Below are 25,458 nucleotides of genomic sequence, written 5' to 3'. Positions count from 1 at the left end.
AGGTATGTCTAAGGCACCTCTCACTTAGATACCTAAGTGCCATGTAGCCCTGCACACCTAAGAACTAAATTTAGTTTTGGTAAATCTGCAAACATTTCACATTACACTGACCTCTCAATTTAACACTCTGTGCATCTAATGCATTTAAACTATACTAAGGACTCAACAACAAACTACTAACTTGGGCTTTCATTTGAGGAAATTTTTAACATGTTTTTTAATTATTAACCCATTGGCTCCAGCAGTTAGGTTGTGTCTCATTACTGGCAATGATCTTCAGGATAAGAAGTCTGCCACTTCCAGTGATCTAATAGGTATCTGGGATGTCTCAGATCAGGTAAGTGGGCAGGGGTAGTGGGGAAGGGGTGTCTCAGTTTAAGCAGAGGCAGCAAGAATGAACTGGTTTAGGAACCTAGACTCCTGAATTCTAATATTGGCTCTACCAATAACTCATTGTATGGCCTTGGACACACCACTTACCCTCCTATTTTTCAGTTTTACTTCACTCACAGTGGTGGTGTTTGGCTTACCTAGTTTATGTGTGTAAACTGCTCTGACAGTGACAGTGTAAAATGCTATGCATTGTTATTGTACAGTCTGGTCAGTCTACTTTGTATAATGGTGACATGAGTTTAACTTAGTTCTGAGTTACCTCCCAAGAGCTCAGAACATCAATATAATCTGTCACAAGACAACCACTGCATAACTCACATCACTATTGTATGCAGAGCAAATCTTGAGACTCATTTGAGATAAGCAGATCTTGGTGAGACAGACTGAATGGCTCAGGTGACTGGTAATATGGTACAGGGACTACCATGCGTTTGAATGAAGCCCAAAGTAGTAGTGACCAAACATTTCTGGAAAATTGCGATTCTGTATTACCTGCCTATGATCTCAGTCCAGTCCTAAAGTGAAGTGTTCACATCAAAAAAACACATCATCATAATTGCAGTTATTACCAGTCTCAACAAAGAGGACCAGGATAGAGTTGCCATAGGCTACATTGAGGATTTTCTGAAAATCCCCTACCATCGTTATAACCCAGGTGCAGCTCCACCAGTCACAACACCAGTGGAAGAACAAACTGTAGTCCAGTCACAGGCATTTTATCACTGGGTTGTCTAATCCTGCTCAAAACAAGAGTGCAAGACTTTCAGAAAAACCTCAGTGTAGATAAAGCCATTGAGACTGAAAAAACCTTGCCCCAGGACAAGGTTGAGGGCCATTGCAGGGGAGAAGAACATAAGAATGGCCATACTGGGTCAGACCAATGATCTATCTTGCCCAGTATCCTGTGTGCTGACAGTGGTCAATGCCAGGTGCTTCAGAGGGAATGAACCTAATCATCAAGTGATCTATCCCCTGTTGCCCATTCCCAGCTTCTGGCAAACAGAGGCTGAGGACACTTCAGAGCATGGTTTTGCAACCCTGCCTATCCTGGTTAATACTTGAAGGAACTTGTACTGTTGCTGCCTGTTATGTTAACAAAGGTTTTCTGTAGCTAAAACTGTTAATCCAGCACCTTTGAAAAATAAAAAAGATAAAATAGAACTATTATTACATGTAAATAAATAAAGGGAGCATTTTCAATAGACTGCCTGACCAGAAAGTAACAGAAAGAAAAGGTAAAATCCAAAAGGTTTTAAAAAAGAACAAGCTACACGCAGGTGGCAGATTGTTAGTTCTCCTTAGTGTGTTCCAATTATATTCAAACTATATACATTTTTGGACTAGATATAGGACTCATATAAGAGGAAACTAGAATGGAGGTAACTCTTGATTTAGTCTGTCATAACACACAGTTGGAAATTATTCGAGCCATGGATGGGGGAGCATCAGCATACTAGTGACTATGCGATGGTCTTTTTGTTCTGTGATTGTACAGCACCTCGTACAGTGGAGTCTTTGTTCGTGACTAGGGTCGTAGGCACTACAATGATACTTAATAAATGGGTCTGATCCAAAGCTTTGATTTCAGTGGGATTTGGATCTGTCCCCATGTGTATTTCTGACTAAACTAGTTCAAAAGGGAAAATAAAGGCAGAGAATCTCAACAGATTAAATTGTGGAAGAAAACTGGATGCAGTAAGTGAAATGGAAAAGACTGAAACAATGTATGGAAGAGAACCATATGAGGACTGAAAAGTATTTACATGTATATTAATATATGGTCAAAAGCAATAAACAATAGCCAGTGTTCATGGATAAGGAAGTGCTATCAGGAATAACAATAAGAAGAAGTACATACAAAGTATTATAGAAGTGCAGAGAAAAAAACTAGACTGATCCACTATTAACATTAGTAATGCAAAATAAAAAGGTATAAGCAAAAATGGAGAATGAAAGCAAAACTGTAAAATAAACTGAAATAAATGTTTGTTTATTCTCCAAGTACAGTGAACAAGAGGCCCCTGGAAACTATCAGAGATAAGAGTTATGTATTGACAGAAAAGTTATTCTTTTCTAAAAATCCACTTCCATCTCTGTGTCCACAAAGAAGGATGGAGACAGGTGCCAGAAGCGAACATACATTTTAAGAAATAACCAAATAAGAAATACTAAAGGAATCAGGCTCACACTGGGTGATGAAAAACACAGAACAACTGAAGAATGAGAAAATTCTAGAACCAGATGGAATCAATGATTAATTACTAGTAATGTGTGTTACAGGAACACTTACAGGCCTCAGGCAAGATTGTCCCATTATCCTAGGCACTGTACAAAACACATAGTAAGAGACAGTCTCTACCCTGAAGAGCATACAATTTAAACAGACAAGATAGACAAAAGGTGGGAGGGGAAACGGAAGCACAGACAGCTGATGTGACTTGCCTACTCTCATGCAGCAGGTCCGTGGCAAACCCAGGACTAGCACCCTTATCTCCTGAGTCCAGTGCCCTGTCCATTAGATCACACTGCTTCCGTTGCAGTTTCTTTACATATTCTGTAAAACAAAAGAGAACCACAATGGATGCCAAAATGCTCTTTTTCCAGGCTGTTGATGCTGTTAAGGGTTATGATATTACATTTACACCCACGCTAGCGCTCCTTTACACTGCCAGAGAATTCAGAATCGAGCCCATTGGTAACATCTATGGAAGAGAAAATGCATATATCTTGTCCAGATCACTAAACACAAGCTCCATGGTTTAAAAACAGTTTAATCATGTCACCTATGTCTCTTTCTTGCAAACATCCCGTTTCACACCATTTTTGTCTTTCCGTTTTCCATGTACAATCAATACACTGAAAAGTCCATTAATTTGTCATAAAGTCTGATAATGTTTCTGCATCACAAAAACCATTTCATATGTACTTAGAATCCTCTTTGGGGAAAAATGTGCAGAAATCAATTAGCAGTTGCAGGTCAAATTCCTGTTTCATCATTTTTGTTTGTTTGAATGTGATCCAATTCCCCCTGGCCCACTACTGAGCATGTGGTTTTTTGGGTTTTTTTTAAATTTCATCTACCTCCTTTAATTTTGGCTGTTAGATGTGTTTTTGGCAGTAAGATTTGAAATTTAAATACAATACAGTTGTTTAAAAAGGCCCAATTTGTGACTCAGCTAGCATGGTGGCACTGGAACATAATGGGGCACAAAACTCCCTTCATCATGGGCAGGCCTAAAGGAGCAGAAGAGTTCCATAGAGCCACTACTTCCCACACCTGTTCAGGTGGGTGGGAGGAAACAGAATGTGAAATGAGCGGAGCCTTGGTTATCCCCCTTCACCCATGCACTTGGCAGCATAGCTGCACAGGTGTATCAAGTGGGAACTGGAGCATGCTGTGCTGATTATAGATCTGACACAATTTATATCCTACCCAGAGCAGCAGAGAACCACATTACCCCTTTCTCAGGGCAGATCACTATCTTATGCTCTAGCCCTTAAATGAATTTTCTCATATGTGCAATGATACCATTTTTACTCTATAACTCTACTATCCTACTATGGAAAACAGTAATTTGAGGGGGAACCTAGGTAATACGCAGTAGTCCTCCGTTAAAATATGGTTTGGTCTTTATACATTCAGTAACTGTATAGTGTGGATGAAAACATGTTTTAGCCGTGTTCTGAACTCCAAGACTAGCATTATTACGGAATGTGGTTAACACATAGTTTGGTCTCATTGTCATTACAAAAGTGAATTGTGTGTGGAGAGTATGAGTTTGTAACAGGTCGTCCTGACATTTTCTACAAGGTAGATGTGACCTTTCTCTCCCCTGCCCCCTATTCCCATCTCTCTCACATGTGCAGCTCTGCTGTTGGAAAACAAAGCACAACAGCTTTGTGCTAGTACCTGAGATCCAGAAAGTGAAACTGTTTAAAAATAGAAAGTGAAATAGTCCAGTCTAGTTTCACTGTCCAAATTGATTGAAATGCAAAAAGAAAGTAAACTATGTTAATGGTGAAAAATAAATTCTTTTTTTTTTTTTTCAGATTACAAATGTAGATGACATTAGTGTCTCAGGTAAAGGAAATTTTTATGTATAGTATGTGATTTTTATTGTGACAGTGCCCCTTTAAGCCAGCCTGAGCTTTGTCGGGAAAAGGTCTCCAGCAATTGAGCAATACCCTAGTTTAGGCAATCACACTGCTATGCTTCATTGGTTAAGCACAGCAGTAATTTAGAAAATGAAGCCATGCTGCATTTCTCATATTATTTAAAGTTTACTTCAGTTTTGCAGGTATTTGAAGATTGCAAAATGAACCACTTCAGCCTGCTATGCTCTTTTGATACTGCAATCTGCTATGAACTGTCCTAATGGGTTTCTCTCTCTCCCTTGAGGTTAGGGGTTCCTTCCCCCCCACCCCAATATATTTCAGTCTATATTTCAGTACACTATTAAAAGTCTGATATGATTTCATAGAAAGTAACTGGCAACGCTTCAGATGAAACACTGAACGATTTCTGTTCACCTTTTTCCTGTGAGACATGGCAGTGTGTTTGCAGTCACTTTAAGTTAATTCCCTTCTCCTCAGAAATGGGGGTTTTCAAGCTGTGGTGGCAATTTGGATGAGAGAAATCGAAAAAGCAGAAGACAAGTGAGATTTAAAAAATGTTCTCAGATAGGGCCTGATCCTGCAAACACATAATGTATTTGTGACTTTATTCACATATTTACTTCCTTGACTACATAGTTCCCAGCCTGCAAACAGTTATGCACAAACTTAACTTTATATATGTAAATAATTCCATTCAAATCAGTGGAACCACTGACATTAGTAACGTTACCCCTGTGCTTAAGTATTTGCAGGAGTGGCCATTAAACAGACACTCGCAGAGCAAAATCCTTCCTCCCCAGAAGAGACTTTAAAACACTGTCTTTAAAGTGAATCCAGAATGAAGAAGTCTCCCTTGGACTTTGCAACAGGACTGCAGGATTTGTTTAATTCTATTTTTATTACTACTTTCTGATTGTTATTAATGTCCATATCTGCCACAATGCCATCTAAAGATAGTTTTGATGCGCCTGAACCAAATCTCCAAATTGAAACACTTCAGTGTTTTAGGAGAATTTGGATCTCCATCTGAACTTGGTTTCAGGTCTTTATAATGGGCTAAACTAAACAGGAATCCCAAGTGCAAAAACTCTAGCACTTATAGGAAACATGTTCAGATACACACCTCATGGCTGACCATTAGCTGTGTAATGGGGTTGAATTCAAACTGTGACTGTTCGATCCATATGTGAACCGTGTGACCACATCTACCTACCGTGAAAACTGAAAACTCCTCCGAGCATGTTTCCAAGACTTCTCTGTGTCATGACAAGAGAATATTTTTAATAATTTAACTAAACCTTAACATAAATGGCTGTTTTTTAAACTGGGAGAATAATTATACATTGGCCACTATGTGACCCCAGACAAGAATAGGTCTCCAGTTCACATTAGACTGTTTTCCAGCTAGTTCCCAGTAGGCAGAGTTCCAGGGGTGGGCCAGGCCCTCACTCTTCTTCACAGCCCTCTTAAACTGGACCTATCCTTTTGTTCTACCTCTCTTCTGTCCAATGCCATTTTCACCCCCAGACCACTGAAGGACCCCAAGATTCCCAATCGAACCTGAGTCTCAAGCCCAAAGGCCAGGGCCAAGCAGGCAGAGTGGGCCAGCCGCTCTCTCTGTGACGGCCAGACTCAGAAACCATTCTCCTAACAGCTAGGAACTTTGGGGAAGTTCAGCTCCAGACCCAAACTTTGCAGCTGGGCCCCATCTGCCACTGAAAGTCAGCGAGGCTGGGAAGAACTTGCTAAGGTGGCTGCACACACAGTTTCCGGGAGGGATGGTCCGTGTATGGAAGAGGACAAAGGAAATCGGGGTGTCGCAGGCACCACCGCCTGGCTCCCCCCCACACCCTCAGTGCCCAGCGGAATTCTCTCCGCGCCGCGACGCAGCAGCCGGCTCCAGCCTCCGTCGGGCGGCGGCAGGGGCGCCAGGGCTCCGCCCCGCGCTTGCTGATCGGGCGGCAGAAGCCCCGCCCCCCGCTGGTATGTGAAGAGAGGGGGGCTGGAATGACGCGGGCCCGGGTCACGTGACGCGAATGGAATGCTAACAATGTAGCGAATGTCCCAACTGTGTCCTGCCGCTGCCGCACTCGGAGCCCGGGAGGGGGACGGAGAAGATGGGGAGCGAGCGGCACCGCCGGCAGAGGCGCGCCGGGGAGGGCCCGGGCGCTGCTCCCTGACCGCGACTGCACAGCGACGCGGGGGCTCGGCACTTTGTCCCCCGGCTCCCCCCGGACTAGAGGTGAGGGCAGGGCAGGGACACCCCGGGGACGGGCCCGGAGCTCGCCCCTGCAGAGGCTACTCAGGTCTGCGCAGGGAGCGGGCCCTGCGGCTGGGGCGCTTGCTCCAGGGGGTCCCGGCAGCAGCCGCAGAGCGCGGCCCGGGCTGCGGGGCGAGGCCGGGGGAGTCGGTGCGCCCTGGAGCGAGGCAAAGGCAGGAGCCAGGGAGGGCGCGCGCGCGCGCTGGGGTGGGGGCAGGAGTCACCTGGGGGACTGGCGAGGAAGAGCCGGACCCAGGGCGTGCCTGCAGCCGGGGCAGCCCGCGCTTGCTGGGCGACAAGCAGGACTGAGTGCAAGTGCCTTCGAGGTGGGCAGGGGCAGCTGGGGGCTCCCCGCCCCGGGAGGGTGGCGAAGAACGGGACCCAGGGGCGGGGAGCAGAAGTTCTCGGCGGCGCTGTCTTGCTGCGGGGGGAGTCGGTTCTGCCCGGCGGGCGGCAGGGAAGAGCCGCGGCCCGTGCCCGGGTGGAGGCGGCGGCTGTAGGGGCCGGGGGCTTGCAGCTCCCTGGGGTGACCAGGGAAGGGCTCCGGGGCCCGGCGAGTGGCTCCGCCGCCGCTGAGTGCGCGCTGTGCTTGCGGGGAACGCCGGGCGCCCTCCTCGGGTGGCCGGGGCTGAGCCGGACTCGGGCCCGTCCTCGCGCTCCGGTCCGCGCCGGAAGAAAAGGGACGAGAAAAGTTTGGAGCAAGTTGGGCGCCGCCCGGGGCGAGCGTCCGAGCGGAGCGGGGAGCCGGGCTCCCTTGGCGTGTGAGCGGCAGCGCTGGGCCCGGGGGCTCGCTCTGTCCCGGGCCCGAGGGCAGCCGGGGAACGTGGCCCCCCTTGGCAGCCGTGATCCGCAGTTAGTTTCCGACATTTTCCCGAGCGCTGCCTCTGGAGCAGACGTGAACGTGACAGCCCGGCCTGGGAGAGGCCCCTGCCGGCCGCCTCGGACACGCACTTAGGCCTCAGTGCCCCCAGCTGACTCTCCCCTACCCCGAATAGCAGCAGCCTGGTGGTTTGTCGGTCTGGGGCGGACGTGCCTGGCTCTTTCCCCGGGGGTGGGGGGGGCTGCGTTTCCAAACTGACTCTTTCCACGTCCCACCTGCTCGGAGTGTGACTCTTACATCCCGGAGGTCTCCCGGCTCTGCCTGCGCCCGTCCCCGTGGCCTCTGGGCGCCCTCCATTTCCTGCTTGATAGCTAAGGAGAGTGGAGTAGAAATGTGTGGTAGGTTTTGATGATACTTTGGGGCGGGCTCTCACCACAGCACTTTGCCTAAAGAGGTTGTGGTCTCTGTACGAATTAACTGGATATTGGTCACTTTAGTCACCTCTGCTGTTTAGCCCCACAACAGTTTAGAGCGCTTTCTGTTTAGGGTGGGCTGGTGCAATGCCTGAGGTGGCTTTTTCTCGGGTTTCTGTCTGCTGAGAGAAAGTGTAGTTCGATGATTTAGATTGAACAAGGGACTTTGGAATCAGGACTCCTGGGTTCTTGTTTGTTTTGTGACTTTTAGCAGGTCACTTAGGCCAACATTTTTATTACCTCAGTTTTTTAGTGCCCAACTTGAGACCATTTGAATTTGAGCACCCAGAACTTCAATTGAATTAGGAGGGTCCCTCTGAAATTCAGGTTTTGACTATTTCAAGTCAGGCACCCAAAATCAGAGGCCACTTTTGAAAAATCCTGATTGAACCCTCTTTGTATCTCATCTGTACAATGGGTGCAGTGAAAAATATTATATTTGAAAAGTACGTTGAGATCTTATATGACCAGCACAATGAAATGTAAGGTCTTGCATAAACTCTTTACAAGATATAATCACTGGCATAGAACATGTCAGATGGATAAGTATGGGAATTAACTTATTTAAACTTCTGGCTATTTTGGGACCTATGTTTATGGTTTTGGCAGGGTACAAATCTCCAGTCCATGGGGACTTCACAGTAATTTTGTATGGTACTGTTAGTGGGATAGAGGAGAGTGAGAGAAGTGACATGACCCTGCCTTCATTCCTGCTCCTCACTTCAAATATGCTGCTATGGGTAACACAGTATTATTATTTGTATTATGGTAGCATCCAGAGACCCTGAGATTATGCCCCCTTTTTCTAGAAGCTGTACATATATTTAGTAATAGACAGTCCCTTCCTCAAAGAGCTTACAGTCTAAGTAGATGACAGTAGATAGACAAGCAGATGTCTCTGCTCTTGAAACATACAGCTGATCTGCAAGAGCATGTGTCCCAGCCCCATATAGCCACCAGTTGATGCTCCTTTCCCCCTTAGTAGCATTTAGCCTATGTCAGTAGAGGAACAGGGAGGCAAAGTTAGATCCATAGATTCCAAGCCCAGAAGGGACCATTGTGATCATCTAGGCTGACATCCTGTATAACACAGGCCATAGAATTTCCCAAAAATAATTCCTAGAACAGATCTTTTAGAAAAACATCCAATCTTGATTTAAAAATAGTCAGTGATGGAGACACCACCATGTCCCTTGATAAATTGTTCCAATGGTTAATACTCTCACCGTTAAAAAAATTATACTTTATTTTCAGTCAAGCTTCAATTTACGACCACTGGATTGTGATACACCTTTCTTTGCTAGATTGAAGAGCCCATTATTAAATATTTGTACACCAAGACTAATTCAGTCACCCCTTAACTTTCTCTTTGTTAGGCTAAATAAGTGAGCTCTTTGAAGCATGTGTCTGGGGTCTTTTGGGCAAAAACCCCAGAGCAACAATGAATAAGAATAGCAAGAAAAAGCAGGCAGAGAAGGGGGAAAGGAATGAAGACAAAGGAGTGAAAGAGAGAATGGGCATAAGAAAGTAGGCAGAGCACCTGTACCTAGGGCATGACATGTGGGGATTTTGATATATAGGTGATGACACCCTTCTCCTCCCCCCCCAGTGGCTCATCTCCAGAAAAAGAAGTCATGAGCTACTGTGCTTGGCAGGAAGGTGTACCAACATACATACGGATCCAGCTCAGATGAACCAGCGTGTGGCTTTTTTGATTGGATTTTACTCAGAAGGTGGAGTAGAACTTCCAAGCGAGCTGGTTTAGATACGTGGGCTTGGTCTACACTACAGCATTAGGTGACCTAATTATGTCAGTGTACACACTACAACCTTGCTCCTGCCGATGTAAGTGCCCTGCTACACCTCTTCCATACACGGACCATCCCTCATGGAAACTGTGTGTGCAGCCACCTTAGCAAGTTCTTCCCAGCCAAGCTGACTTTCAATTACAGATAGGGCCCAGCTGCAAAGTTTGGGTCTAGAGTTGAACTTCCCCAAAGAGTTCCTCTGGGCGGCGTCCACTGGCTCCCTTGGCGCCTTTGAAGAGGAGTGGGCACTCTCCCTGGTTCTCTGCCCAGTGTCCCCGTCAGGCTCCCTTCTTTTATCCCTTTGACCGCACTCCTGTCCCTGTTATTTCATTAGTTGTCCCCCGGAATCACTTGGTTTCCAGGTCCTGTAGATCCTCCCCTCAAGGCTGGGGGGGGGTCCTTTAGCAGTGGGTGGGCTTCTGCCCGCCCACTTCCCGGAACCCAATAGGTACACCGGCATAATAACTCCATCTCCACAAGAGGCGTAGGGCTCATGTCCGTGTAGTTAAGGCGACACGGTGTCTTTGTAGACACTGTTACTTATATCAGCTGCTGGCTGTCATTCTTGTTAATTTCAGGGCTCCATGCTGGCTATGAAATTTACAAGAAAACTGGGCTGTCACTGGGGCAGGTGGGTGCTCCAGCTATAGCCAGGCTGCCCCCCAGGTTCCACTCTCCCAGCCAGTCTGCATCTACCTGGCTTGGAGCCCCAGTTCCTAGCCCAGCTGCTGCCCGGGCTCCCCTCCTTCCTCCCCCCCCCCCCCCCAAGCTCTAGGCTCCCCGCCGCCAGGAGCTCAGATATCCCCACTCCCCTGGCTCTTGGCTCCCTACTGCCCAGGAGCACAGCTCCCGCCTCCCTGGTTCCCCAGAACCCGGCTTCTCCTCTCTCCTCCTCCCCCCGCCCCTCCCGGCTCTTGATTCCTAACTCCATGACACCAGGAGCCCAGCTGCTCCCTGGCTCTTGGTTCTCCGCTCCCTGGTGCTGGAAGCCCTGCTGCCCCCTCCCCGCTGGGCTCTCAGCTTCCTGCTGATGCTGGGCTCGGAGCTCGGAACTGGGAGCCCAGCTGCGGTGGGGAGCCAAGAGACAGGGGTGGGGGGGCAGCTGGGCTGCTGGGGGTGGGGAACTGGGTGTGGGGCTGAGAGCCCAGGTTCTCAGCCTTCAGCATTGCCCCTCTTAAGTCAGTGGAAGCAGTCCTGGTGAGAACATGCACCACTGGCAGAAGGAGGGTATTGTGGACATGCCCTTCTTGGATAGATAGGCCAGCAAAAGTGAACCCATCAGCTTGTGTGTTTTTGATGTGGGGCTGTTCAACAATATCTTTGTCAATACTAAAGCCCCCTGTTTCTATATGGCTCTGGGGATTAATTAATTCTGTGGATGATACACAGCTCTGCCTCATTTGTTGACGGTGCAGATTTGGTGTCTGCTCTGGAGGAATACTTGAACAATATTGTCAGCTGTATATGTCAGTACTAGCTTGTATTTAGCCCTGGTCAAACAGAAGCCTTGCTATTGGTTACTCTTGCTCCCTGTTTTTATTCCTGCTGGTTGAGGGGATTGACTGAAAGGTGATGAGTGAGGTTAAGAATCTTGGAGTTGCTTTTCTTCACACCCTTTCCAGAAAAGCCATGTGGCACAAAGAGGTATTTTTCAGTTGTGATGCTTGCGTCTGACTTAGTTTATGACAGTAGTAAGACATCGCTACCATCCTGAGCCGTTCCCTGGATGGCGAATTCGGATGGGACAGGCGCAACATCGCTTCACTGTGGTCCCGTGCTCGCAATGCCACGCGTCGCCTGGGGAAGCGCATCGGCTGCCCCTGGGAGTGGTGCGAGGAGCGCCAGGAGCTGGGAATCCTGGTGCCGCAGATCAGGTCCGACGACAACACCATCGTCACCCCGAGCTCCAGGGGCATGCTGAAGAGGACCCTGAAGGCAGCCATCCACTCACTGTACATGGAAACCCTGAAGCATAAACCGGACCAGGATAAAGCCTTTGAACTGACCAGCAAGTGGGATGCCAGCAGCCACTTCCTCGCCGGGGGCAGCTTCTCCCGTTTCGCCGACTGGCGGTTCATCCACCGTGCCCGGCTCAACTGCGTCCCGCTCAATGGAGCCGTCCACCACGGGAACCAAGACAAGCATTGCAGGAAGTGCGGCTACTCCACTGAGACCCTGCCCCACTTCCTGTGCAGCTGTGCCACAATGCCATCCAGAACCGCCTGGTGAAAGCCATCGCACCACGCCTGCGGGAGGTTGCTGTGAACTGCGCCATCCCCGGTACTGACAGCCAGTTGCAACCTGACGTGGTAGTCACCAGCGAGGCTCAGAAAAAGATCATCCTCGTCGACGTCACGGTCTCCTTTGAGAACAGGGTCCTGGCCTTCTGCGAAGCCTGAGCTCGTAAGCTGGAAAAATATGCCTCCCTGGCCGACACCCTGAGAGCGAAGGGCTACGAGGTGCAGATGGATGCCCTGGTCGTCGGAGCTCTGGGCACTTGGGACCCCTGCAATGAGCGTGTGCTGCGGACCTGTGGGATCGGTCAACGCTACGCATGCCTCATGCGGTGCCTCACGGTCTCAGACACCATCCGATGGTCCAGGGACATCTACATCGAACACATCACCAGCCACCGACAGTACCAGGAGGTGTGAGCCGGAACGACATCGTGCATCAACTGTGAGAAAGGGACCGGGAGACTTTTTCCATTGGACCATATGAACTGGAACCATAAACTCATTGAAACAGAATCATAGAATATCAGGGTTGGAAGGGACCTCAGAAGATCATCTAGTCCAACCCCCTGCTCAAAGCAGGACCAATCCCCAATTTTTGCCCCAGATCCCTAAATGGCCCCCTCAAGGATTGAACTCACAACCCTGGGTTTAGCAAGTCAATGCTCAAACCACTGAGCTATCCCTCCCCCTTGAACATTAAATCTCGGCAAATGAGGGTAAATACATCCTTATCATCATATCCGCTCATTATACTCCACACCTGAACATAGCCATTATATGAACAGCATACCCCCATTTCTCAATGTCTGTACTTTGACCCGTTAACCTTTTACCCCCAATCGGGGATATTGCAGATTATGTATTCCTTACCCCATCTGATCCTAAACCAAATTTTGCACCCCTTGATAATCCGTACCTTATTCCCTGATAACCAGAAACTTCTACGCTTAAACTCTGTACCATTTTTTATTTTATTTTACATCATCTTAATAAAATTATTAATTCTGTGCCCTTGGGATGGCAAGGTGTTATTATTGCTGCCTTTTTAGAGAGCTCACAAAAGGGCATTCCTGTCATTTACAGCTTGCTCAGAATGAAGCAGTGTGTTTTGTTGTTTTTTTCTCATTGGTGTGAAAAACCACAATCCTATTATACCTGTCCTGCACTCTCTACATTTGCCACCTTTGAAGTGTCAGGCTAATTTAAAGCTGGAACAGATGATTTTTAAAGCGGCTTTTATTGCTTCATAATTTATTATTTTAAAGTATTGTGAGACCTCCTCCTTGAGGCTTATTCTAACAGGTACTTGTGCTCTGACCACACCTGTCTTTTAGGGATTTTGCCTTCTCACCTTAAATTGTTAGGGGATTATATCTTTGTCGTTGGGTCTTTGGAGAATGGAACTTTCTATCCCCTGAAAATAATTCTTGTTAATTTCTTCTATAAAACACCTAATTAATTTTCCATTTAAAAGGTTTTTGGTGACCATTCTTATTTTGACACATTTAGAACTTTTTTCCTCTCCTCCTTTTGGTATTAAGACCCCATCATTATTTTTTATTTTGCATATTAATGATGGTAGCTTTTCACTGTATTTTAATTTGTTTTTATTATGCCATTCGTTGTCCAGAACACCTGCATGGGGAATATAGTTTAAATTCAATGTATCTGTTTGTTTGTCTACTTCCACAGTATTCCACTCTGACAGTATTTGTCAACTAAGAAAAAAATTCAACTCTACAAAAATTGTTCTAACTTGCTGTAATGAAGGTAATCCTAACTTTTATTTGGGGTATTGTAACTTAGTAATGGGCAGAAATTCTTTGAAAAGAAGCTTAATGGTGTTTAATCAGAATGATTTAAAACACAAATAATTTTGCAAAATGATTACTCGTGATTGTGTGGGCGTGAGGTGGGCACTCATTTCAAAGACAGGTTGAATGTTAGAAGGATACTGAATTTTTAAAATTGGGATAGTACAAACTGTACAGATATGCTTATAAATATAAATTGATATTTTTGATATTTAATTCTGTGGTTTTTAAAAAACACAGCTATTTCCCCCCTAAAAATACAACTAAGTCCACCATTTATGAAGGTCACACACAATTTGTTTTCCTTTGCAGATCTGTAATATTTAAATGCTATTCCAATACTTGGCATATCTTGCATACTAAGTTAACTTTTCTTTCTGCTGGAAAATATAAAACACAGTTACAGTTATCTGGTGGCTGCTGTTGCTGTTCTCATTCATGCTGTAAATGTAACGCTGATCACTTGGTTAATGCTGCTAAAACAGAAAGACAGCTCAAGAAGTTTCCAGCTGACTTGACCCAACATTATTAGAATCATGCTTTGGATCATGGGCCACAAAACTTCTTTCTATGAGACATGTTGTATAAGCAAAAGACCAATTCTTGGGTTGCAAGGAGTTGGAGAAATTGCATTCCTCTCTATCACATCCCATGCCTGAACATTGGCACCCGGTCTGAGAGAAGTCCTTGTTTGTTCTTTCTCCTAAACCCAGCCATACGGTATCGGCTGCTGTCAGGAAAGGGAAAGGAAAGACCGGGTAATAAATTGGACTGCAAGTGTATTTTTCATCTATGAAATACTATTTAGTTATGGTGTATTCTAAAATGGCTTCAATAATATTGTTTAAGTGTCTTTTATTTATTAAAGTCCATTTTAGCTGCTATTATCACCTTAGGGGGACCAAATCTTACCCTCAGAAACCTGCATGCACTTCCCCACGCCCCTGACTACATTGGCACCCACACTATGTGTGTCTGAGCAGGAATTGTCAACCGATAATTGAATTGTTGTTTAGGAGGAAATGTCACAGTATGGATGAGTAGCTTTAACCCTTTTTCTCATCACAAACTTCCTCCCACCATTAATTGCAGATTTAGACACAAACAGCTTATTATTAAGGATTTCAGGACACCACCAAGAATTGGGGGACAAAGAGTTTGAGATCTCTGGTTGAATCCAGCTTTTGTCTAGCGTATTCCTGAGTCTGGTACTAGGTCATCTGGCTAACCACTAAGGCACATTTTTTATTTAAATGTTAACCAAAAAATGTTTAGATAGTGACAACCTACCACGGATCATCATCAGGGTTTGAACCGAGGACCTTTAGCACCAAAGCACAGAGGCCTAATACTTGAACTAATGTGTAATTCTAGACGATAAGTGTAATTGGCTATCTTCTGTGTTTATTAGCCGCTAGAGGGGCATGTGACACATTATGTGAGGCTGTCACTCCTGTATTATGATCGAACAGATTAGTTAGTGCTGCCACTGTTTAAAGAGATGCACAGTCGTACTGGAGACTTGGATTTGATTCCAGTGTCCTGTTTTCTCATTTTAAAAGGGTTCAGCCCATGGTTAAGAGGAAAGGCTTTATGTCATCTTTCCAATCCCTCAATGCAAGGATGATGTCTGCCACAGGGGTTCATTGGTGGGTTTTTAAGTGGCTGAGGAGCCCAGTTCGTGCCCTGCAGATTTCCACACAGAAGTGACAGGTGTGATCTTGGAGGAGACATAGTTGTTGGCTGGACTGTTGTGCCCTTTCTTTCCTCCTTTGTTGCTTTTCTGTCTCATGAGCACGTCTGTTCTCCTCCAAGTGAGCTGTGGCTTGGTGTATGGTGTGGCGCCATTGTGTTCTGTTCTGTGCCAAGTCCTCCTCGTTTATGTCACTCAGCAATGAACCCTCTGCCAGTTAGGGAGTGGTGTTGGGTTTCAAACAATCTTGGGTCCAGACAATCTTGGCCTTCAGGATAGTGGCCAGCATGATGGGTGATGAGGATGTATGGTGTAAATCTGGAAATGTTTTCCAAGCTTTGTGATGGTTCCATTGGCCCCTTTTTGGGGGACAGTGAGCAAAATTAAAGGACACATTTGATTTAAAGCCCTGGCAGTACTTCTTTGGCAGCCAGCTCAAGATGAGAAACACTATAGTTTTCACAATAGCAGAAGCTAGAGTTAAGGGTCCGTTGGCACTTTGATATAAGCAAGTGAAAATGATGGATTATAGTCTTTATGGAAGAACTCTCCTTTTGGGGCTAAAACTTTCAGCCAAACAGTAGCAGCTGCAGAGGTGTGGAAGCAGTTTCGATAGTGTGGTGGATCTTTTAATCTTCTTTTGAATATTCTATTTAATATTTATTATTATGGTAATGACAGGAGACCCCCATCAGAGTCAGAGCCTCATTGTGCTAGTTGTATAAAGACATACGATGATACAGATACTCCACCAAAGAGCTCAGAAACTGAATTGAGTGTCCTTCCATGTGTCAGAGTAAGCATATTTGTGATTGACAAACTAGCAGTCTTTCTTTGTTTCCAGATTAGGATTTTTCTTCTTTGTCACTACTCATTTTAATTTAGATTTGGCCACCTTTGCTCAAGATTGTTACGCAAAAACCCTAGACTGCAAGAATCAAATTCGTTACTCACGCTAAGTTGTACCTGACCCAGTGGAGGAAGGTATTACTCAAGGAGAGTAAAGTTCTTCATCTTCAAGATTTATTTAGATGTTAAAGTGGAATGTCAGAATGTCTTGTTGCTGCTGACCTTGGTTTTGAAATAGTAGGAAATGCTATAATTAGACTTGTCAGTATTGCCATTATAAATCTCCTTTTCTGGGATTTATAACTCAGCTATTGTAAGACAAACAAGAATTTTTCTTCAGGCAAGATCTTGACATACAAAGCCTCCGCATGAACGTACCCTTCACTAACGATGAAATAAAAGATAGATTTGGCCTGTTTGTAGTTATGCAGCTGTACAGGAAACTTGCCACCAAGCTTTTTAAATACAGTGAGATTTTTAAAGTTTTAGGTTTTTGGTTGTCAGTTTTTGAAAACTGAAAATATTTTTGGTTTTTGAAAATCAAAAATTTCTAGAGAAATAACTATTTTCTGTGAAAATTTAATTTCTAAAAAAGGGCATTTTACATTTAAAAAAAAATTTGTACCTGAAAAATGTTGACCAGTTCTCGTGTTGCAAAAGCACTTTGAAATCCTTGAAAGGAAAACAGATAAGTGAAATTTATTAAATGATGTTCAGCTTTGAGGACTGGTATAGTCAGGTTCTGCAGCTTTCACTGGGTAAACCGCCATTGTCGTCATGTTGTAGTCCCTTAAGAGGCAAATCATTTAAAACAGGCAGAAAAATGTGTGAGACTAAGTTCATATTTCTTTTCTGTTTCAGGTACAAACAGTTTGCACAATGATGATTCCAGGGTTTTTCATTCTCCGTAGGAGCCAGGAAGACACTGAGCTAAACTAAAACATTGAGTGGAAACTATTTGTTTAAGGATCATCAAGAGAGGAACACTTATTTTAAAACTACTTTATTCTAAAGAGAGAGAAGATTGTATTTATGCTGAAAAAAAACTGGATTAACAATGAGGCCAAAGACTTTTCCTGCTACAACTTATTCTGGAAACAGCAGGCAAAGATTACAAGAGATTCGTGAAGGTTTGAAGCAGCCTTCCAAATCGTCAGGTCAGGGATTACCTGTTGGACCAGGCAGCGAAACTTCCCTGGACCCTAAAATTTTAATAGGGAAAGATGCTGCCAGGCAGCAGCAAATGAGACCAACAGCCAAGTTTGGACCTTATCAGAAAGCACTACGAGAAATCAGATATTCGTTGTTGCCTTTTGCTAATGAGTCGGGCACCTCAGCCTCCACAGAAGTAAATAGGCAGATGCTGCAGGAATTGGTGAATGTAGGCTGTGATCAGGTACGTATGAATTTGGGGGGAAGGAATGTTATACTGGGTTTACAGCAAGTATATATAAATCTATGGAAATTATATCCGTTGGTGGTTGACCCAAGGAAATGTTGTCAAATGACAAGTGCTGCTGATTCTTCTAGCTGTGTCGGCTGCCTTTGCTGCTGTTGGCCATGAAGAATGGTTGCTGTTGCTGGAGGCTTTAGTAGGGTAGATGACTTATTCTTGAGTGGATCTGTTCCTTCCTTTGTGTAATTCCAGTGGGTAGCATTGGATGGCCATTAATCTGTCCCATGGCCTGTCATGGGGTCCCATAGGTTTCTGTTCTGTCACTTCTGTCATTTATCTTGTTGGTGTGCCTATGGGCACAGTAGGAGTACTAACAGGATGTGTGCGGGGGTGCCTGGAAGACATAGATGACACTCAGCTGTTTCATCAGAACTGGGCCGTGCAGTTCAATGGTTTAGCTAGTGTTTGGCCATACTGTGACTTGAATAGGAGTTAGCTGTCAGTGACTTAGGTGCTTTTGAAAATGTTACCCTTGGTGACTTACACCCCAAATCTCATTGACTTTCGGAAGCAACCAGAAGAAAGGGACTGTGTCTGGCTCTTTAACTGAAATATGCCCATTGATGCATAGCCAGGTTTACGGAGGGGCGGTATTGGGGTGAAGAGTACACAGTGTGGCTATTTCTGTGTTAAACAGTATCTTTCATTGGAAGTATTTTACATATGTGCTCTGGAGTTGGCATCATCTTCCTATTTGTGTGCGGATACAATTTGAGGTGTTGGTTTTGTCTTATAAAGCTCTGTTTCTAGTTCAGGTCCTGGCTGCATGAGAAACCATCTTTTACCACTTATGCTCAAATGGCATTTGTGTGTCAAGCAGAAACACTTGTGTTTTTATAGTCCCCTGCTTTAAATGGCAAGGTGTTCTCATGGTTCCTTGATTCCAAACCTTATTTCCACTTACTGGTCTATCAAAGCTTGTATTTACTGACCTTCAAGGCACCTTTCAAAGACTATCAACTTCGTAAAACTTTCCTCGAAGTGGGGGGGTTGCTTGACAAATAATTCATAATAACAACCATTGACATTTACTTGGAGCTGCACGGGACAGAGATATTTAAACAATCTCTGCACCAGTGAGCTTATGTTCTACAAGTTGGGTAGAGAGAAGACAAGATGCAGACCCAGATGATAATGGGAGGATTGGGGAGAAGCAACTAGATGTTACCTAGTCCAGTGGATCAGATGCTGAATTGAGTTCTCTTCCTGGATGTGACACTGATTTGCTGCATGAGCGTGTGTATCATGAAGGCTTACATTTTGAAAGGTCTGCACTCAGAAGTTCCTAAGGCACTTCTGAATGCAAACACTTGATGCACATAAATGAGTGATGGTTAAATGAGCACAGTGGGATCCCTGATTTGTACATACAAATTGGGTGTATTTACAAAGACACATCATGCACACATGCTTTTGAGTGCAGACTTCTAAAACTTTTTGCTTTAACCACACTTCACTTACCTATAAACAGGGATCCTTGCCTATCTTTCAGAATGCTTTGGGACTTATGGCTAAAAATGTTTCATGAAGTTCAGTGTAGTATACTGTGTATATATAATTTTTTATAACTATTTTTATATACCAGGTCTCAGATATTGGCATGAGGTATTTGAAATGCTGTACAACAATTAAAGTCAGCTCTGACTGTGCTCTAAATGGTCACATTCTCATAGGCTCCATAGATCCTAGAGCACACGTTTGTGGTTTTTCCTCCTCTCCCTGATCCTTCCTTGTGTTTTACTTCTTTCCATTCAGTTTCCCCAGTTGTGGCTTGGTCCTGTGAAGATGCCATTACTAGCGGCAGCCATATCAGATGAGTATAGCAGTTAGACCTGAACATCATCAGGGTCAGATTCGACATAATCTCCTGTTAGGGATTCCACAACTGGTGTCCTGTTTCTGAAAATGCTCTGTCTGTGCATCCCATACTCTTACCCAGTCCAATCTAGATGAAGCATACATGTCTTGGAAGGTTGGGAATGGATGGGAGTTCCTTGAGGTAGCTTGGACTCTGTTAACTGCTTTAAATGAGGCCCCTAAATTCAACCAAATAAATAGCCAGTGAAGCTTGTGTTTTTATTCCTGCCTTTACTGACTAATAAGTGCATGGCACAAAAATAGCTCCTTGGTGGGAGTCATGTTCAGCCCAGATGGAGTCTAATCTGGAGGTGGTGAATGCATATTTTGCAGTGGTTTTTTCTCACCTGAAAAGAAAGGTTGTGGTTTCTCCTGCCTTTGCCCAGTCAGGAGGATGTTACATGCCACTTTCCCAATCCATGCCAGGAGTGAGTGTTAAAAAATTAAATAAACCACAGATGGAGCTAATATTACAGATACACAGGAAATAAGGATTTAGAAAACGATTTTTATAAAAATAGAAAAATGCTGGGCCTTAAATGGCCCAATGGGGGGGTGTCCCTCTTAACTTTCCCATACAACAAGCCTACTCCTGCTCACTGTATAAAATACTAACCAGCTACTTAATGATCGGTAGCTGAAATCAGTGATTTGCCATCAGTAAATCTAATCTAAGGTGTCCGGTGGATTTTGAAAACACCTAAATGCTGTGTGATGTTCATCATAATGGTCTGAAGAACTTCATTCTCACAATAGATCTGGGCTAATTTGGTTTGGTGTTGTATTCCAGAGGAACCCTACTTCCATTGGACTATACTCGAGGGTGCAAAGATCAACATTTTCATTCTTTCTGGTCACTGAGCCAGGACCAGTGTTAGAAAACAATCTACCAGTACTAAAAGGAATTTTTTAAGGTCCACTACTAGGTACCTCTGTAGTATGTTTTCAATTTAGCAGCAGTTATTAACACACCTATGGAGATGGACCGGGGTGCTGGAACAATGTGTATAGTGGGGTTGCTGAGAGCCATTGAACCAAACTAAACCCTGTATATGGTGGAAACCACTTCAGGCCAGGAGGTGCGACAGCACCCCCCATACGCCTAGTTCCAGCACCTATGGAGATGGAGAGAAATGCTTAATACTATTTGAAAGTTGAGCTTCCAAGCCATCAGATGGCATAAAGCAAGGGTTTTTATCTCTCGGCTCTTGAGAAGCTCACTTCAAAAATCGATTGGAATTCAAGCATGTGTTGGGGAAGGAAACAAGATGGTAATCAGAATGATGCATTTTAAAACTGGTACCATCCAGTTGACATTTGTTCAATTAAAAAAAATTTAAAAGTAGATTCAGATCACAATCACATTTTATTTTTTATTTTCTCTCTTGCTGTGTGAAAGAATGACAAAAAGGGAAAATTGACTGCTGGAGAATTAGTAAAATAACTATATAGAATGTGCTATCAAATTAATTAAGTAAATGCAAAATTTAAAAAAATATGTCTTTATGTTTCTGTAATTTTAGGTGTTGCTTGTAAAAACAGCTGGTAAGAGATTTTCAGATGGCGTTAGTATTAAAGTTGATTAATAACTGATGTTGGGTGCATCACTATGACTGTAAATTGAAGTTTAGATTCCTCGATTCTGAATGGCATAATATGCCCATTTCCAGAGTTGGTGGTGCTTAAGATATTGGGAGAGAGACCCTGGTCCCACTGAACTCAGTGGAAGCTTTGCTGTTGAATTCAGTGGATCTAGAATTTCCACCTGGATCTTAACTTTTAACAAATTACAATCCTGGCAGCTAAACGGAGTCACTCTTGCTAAATAATGACTGTTGTAGCATAACAAATAGCGTATGATTTGGAATCACAAATATTTCAGATCAAATAATTTCAAAACTTGTAAAACTTGATCACAAAAGGCATGACCTTACTCAGTGTGAAAACATGTAGTCAAAAACACTACTAATATACTAGTCCCCTTTTAAACAAAACTTGCTGGGCTTGAAAGTGTAGCTTTCAATCACTGAGAAAGATTGTGGAGAGACTTCTTGCAGATCAGTAAGCCACTTGAAATCACTCTAGGCAATTATTGTTTTTCAGTTGTAGCAAGTAGATGCAATTGAGCATATGATCAGATGCATTCCATCAGCCTGAAGGGGCTAGGTTTTTTCTTGCCATACTTCAGAATTAAAAAAAACCTTGACATAAGAATATTGTTTTCTGTTCTAAATTATGTAAATACACGCTGTTAAATAACTGTTCTATTTTACTTTGGTGATGGCTGGTATTCACTTGGTGAAGTTCCCTGGCTATAGTTTGTGTATGTAGTTTATTCTTAACAACAGTAGTTCAGAATTTTTCTTACGCTGTGCACTTAAAAAATGACGCATTGCAATGGTCTGCGGTGAGCAGTATGATTCATGACGTACGGAATCTCTGACAGCTCACTTTACCTTTACAAATGCCTCTGAAATCAAACACGCGCCTCCTACGCTGTGCCAATACCTGAACATTCCTTAAGGGCGGCTCTCCCCTTCAAACTCTAATTATGGTGGCTTTCAAGGAATTGGAAAGATAAAAGATGTTTGTGGGAACTCTAATATATCTAAGAGTATCAAGCTGACCATCTTGTCATCTTTATTACATTGAGGTTTTGGAATTCAGTTACAAAGTTTTTTTTGTTTTTGTTTTTTTATTGCATTCCAGGATCCTTTGATCTTTCTGTCTTGGATTACATTTTTTTGAAGAAAGTAATATTTCTCCACTCATCTCTCCCCCTTGGCAGAGGCTGCTTTTTTCTTTTTTGGGGTGCGGGGGAATCACTAACTCAGCAGTGCAGTGGGGGAGGGGAGGTGCGGAGGGGAGCGTCTAGGGGGCCCAGGCCACTCCTTCCACATTCCCCTACCTCTAGCCATAGAAGTACTAAAAATTCACATGAACGTCCTTGAGCCGCCATCTCCCCTTCCAGAGCAGGCTTGGAAGTGGAAAAGAGGGAGGAGACAATGAGGAGATGGCAGCCTGGGGTTCTGGGAAGTGGGGAGCCAGGCTTCGGTGGGTCTCGGGGGCCAGAGCCCCAGCTCTAGCCAGTTTCTGGCAGTTCTGTCACTGGTTCTTGTCCTCCTTCAAGGACTGGACCCAGGTGAGAGAGAGCGGCCAGTGCATATCCCAACAGAGAGACCGGGACCTCTGCCTGCCGTCTTCTTCCCTCCTTCCCCAGTCACCCATTTGGAGAGACCAAGACGGGATGGGATCTCTTCTCCTCCTCCATCCCCCTCTCCAAACCAGGGAGACTGGGACTGGATGGGACTTCTGCACCCCCTTCCCCAGAAGGGATTCATACCTCCCATGCCTGGACCTGGCTCCCTGCGTTCTAGAACCCTGGCTCGCTGCCATCTCACACCGCCTCCTCCACTTCTTTCCCTCAACACAATTATCCCTTCTCTGGATCCGGGAGACTGGTTTACCGCCCTCGACATGGAAGACGTGTACTTTCACATAGCAATTTATCCTGCATACAAACGCTTTTTAAGGTTCATGATAGACCAAAAACATTATCAGTTCGTGGGTCCTTCCCTTTGGCCTGTCGACAGCCCCACAACTGTTCATCAAGTGCATGTCGGTGGTAGCAGCCTTCTTCTGAAGAAGGCAGGTACAGGTATACCCTTACCTCAACAATTGGGTGCTCAGGGGGCACACCAGAGGAACAGGTGGAGTCGCAGGTCCTGGCCACGTCCACCTTTGAGAGACTAGGTTTTCTCAACGTGAACAAGTCCACCTTGTCTCCGGCCCAGAGGACAGAGTTTATCGGAGCAGTGCTGGACTCGGTCCAGGAAAGAGCAAGCCTGCCGGAGTCCTGATTCCAAGCCACAGCAAGCATCATTCGATGCATGAGAGAGTACCCGACCACTACAGCAAGGAATTGCCTCAGTCTCCTCGGTCACATGGTGCCCTGCACATACATGGTCCGACATGCCAGGCTGAGACTTAGACCTCTACAGATGTGGCTCGCTTCGACCCACCGCTCGCGGCATGACAGCTTGGGAGTAGTGGGCTCAATGCTCGAATAGTCTGCGGAGTCCCCCTCAGCTGTCCTTATCTCTAGTTACAGATGAGTCAGCTCTAGGTTGGAGCGCACATCTGGGAGATCTCCGAATGCAGGGCCTCTGGTCACAGGACGAGCTCTCTCTCCATATCAATATCAAGGAGCTCAGAGTGTTGCGACTTGCGTGCCAGGCCTTTTCAGTCTCGTCTGCAAGGCCAGCACGTGGCAGTACTGATGGACAACGCTACTGCAATGTTTTACATCAACTAGCAGGGTGGAACCCGGTCCTTGCCCCTCTGTTAGGAGACTGGGAATTCTGTACAGCCCACTCCATTCACCTGGAAGCATCATGTGTGCCAGGAGCCCAGAATGTACTGGTGGACCCCCCTCAGCAGATCCTTCCACGGCCGTGAGTGGTCCATCCAGCCGGATGTCATTCGCTCCATCTTCCAGTGGTGGGGGTTTACCCAGGTTGGCCTGTTTGCCACTCGGAGCAACAGGAAGTGCCCAGTGTTTTGCTCCTTCCAGAAAAGTAGCCTGCACTCAATCGCAGACACACTCCTGCTACCCTGGGGAGGCTGTCTGCTCTACACTTTTCCCCCGATCCCTTTCGTGCACAAAGTCATACTCCAGGTCCGCAGAGACGGGGCAGAGCTAATTCTGGCGGCCCCAGCGTGGCCGCGACGCCACTGGTACACCATGCTTCTGGATCTGTTGGTCAACACTCCAATCATGTTGCCGCTCCTCCCCGACTTGATCACTCAGGACCACGGTCGTCTTCATCACCCAGACCTCTCGTTCCTCCACCTCATGGCCTGGAAGCTTCATGACTGAATCCTATGGAGCTCCTGTGCTTGGAGCAGGTAAGGGAGGTCTTACTCGGCAGCAGAAAGGCTTCCGCGAGGGCCACATACTTGAAGTGGAAGAGGTTCACTTGCTGGTGTGACCAGCGTCATATGCCCCCACTTTAGACGCCGTTACCTCTTATTCTGGAGTACCTTCCGCACCTGAAATAGCGAGGCCTGGCAGTGTCATCCATAAAGGTACACCTGGCGGCTATCTCAGCTTTCCACCCCGAACTCTCTGGACGCTCCATCTTCGCCAGCCCCATGGTTGGAATGTTCCCCATGGTCTGGATCGGCTACATCCCCAGATTAGACAGCCTGTTTCTGTGTGGGACCTTAATTTGGTCCTCTCTGAATTAATGGGGTCCCCATTCAAGCCGCTGGCAACTTGCTCCCTTCTTTACCTATCGTGGAAGACAGCCTTCCTATTTGCCATCACATCAGCAAGAGGTTGCACTCCTTGGATGTTTGGTGAGCGTTAGCCTTCTATGTTGAATGCACCAAGCCGTTCAGGAAATCGAACCAGTTGTTCATAGCGGTGGCTGACCGCATGAAAGGCCTACTGGTCTCATCTCAAAGCATGTCTTCCTGGATCACGTCCTGCATCCACGCGTGCTATGAGCTGGCCAAGACACCAGCCCCGGCACTTACGGCGCACTCCACGAGGGCACAGGCCTCATCTGCAGTGTTTCTGGGCCAGGTCCTGATACAAGAAATCTGCAGGGCAGCAACTTGGTCCTTGGTACATACATTCACCTCATTACGCCATTGTCCAGCATGCCAGAGATGATA

At 45.4% G+C, this 25,458-nt stretch overlaps 1 protein-coding gene across 2 annotated transcripts in view; it reads left to right on the top strand.

Moving 5' to 3' along the window:
• The first annotated feature begins 6,549 nt into the window (after positions 1-6,549).
• Positions 6,550-25,458, top strand: part of LATS2 (large tumor suppressor kinase 2) — a 69,091-nt gene continuing 50,182 nt past the window's right edge. The window contains exons 1-3 of one of the 2 annotated variants that reach the window (XM_074958241.1): positions 6,550-6,751; positions 13,800-13,877; positions 17,325-17,859. In XM_074958241.1, the coding sequence (XP_074814342.1) occupies positions 17,521-17,859 (339 nt within the window). In that variant the 5' untranslated portion in view covers positions 6,550-6,751; positions 13,800-13,877; positions 17,325-17,520. The remainder of the gene's footprint in view (positions 6,752-13,799; positions 13,878-17,324; positions 17,860-25,458) is intronic. The other variant, XM_074958233.1, reaches the window with a different exon arrangement.

This window comes from Natator depressus, chromosome 1 (genome assembly GCF_965152275.1).
Source record: "Natator depressus isolate rNatDep1 chromosome 1, rNatDep2.hap1, whole genome shotgun sequence".
In the NCBI taxonomy this organism is placed as follows: domain Eukaryota; kingdom Metazoa; phylum Chordata; order Testudines; family Cheloniidae; genus Natator; species Natator depressus.
The sequence above is the reverse complement of the archived record's forward strand: the minus strand, read 5'-3'. Positions and strand labels throughout refer to the sequence as shown.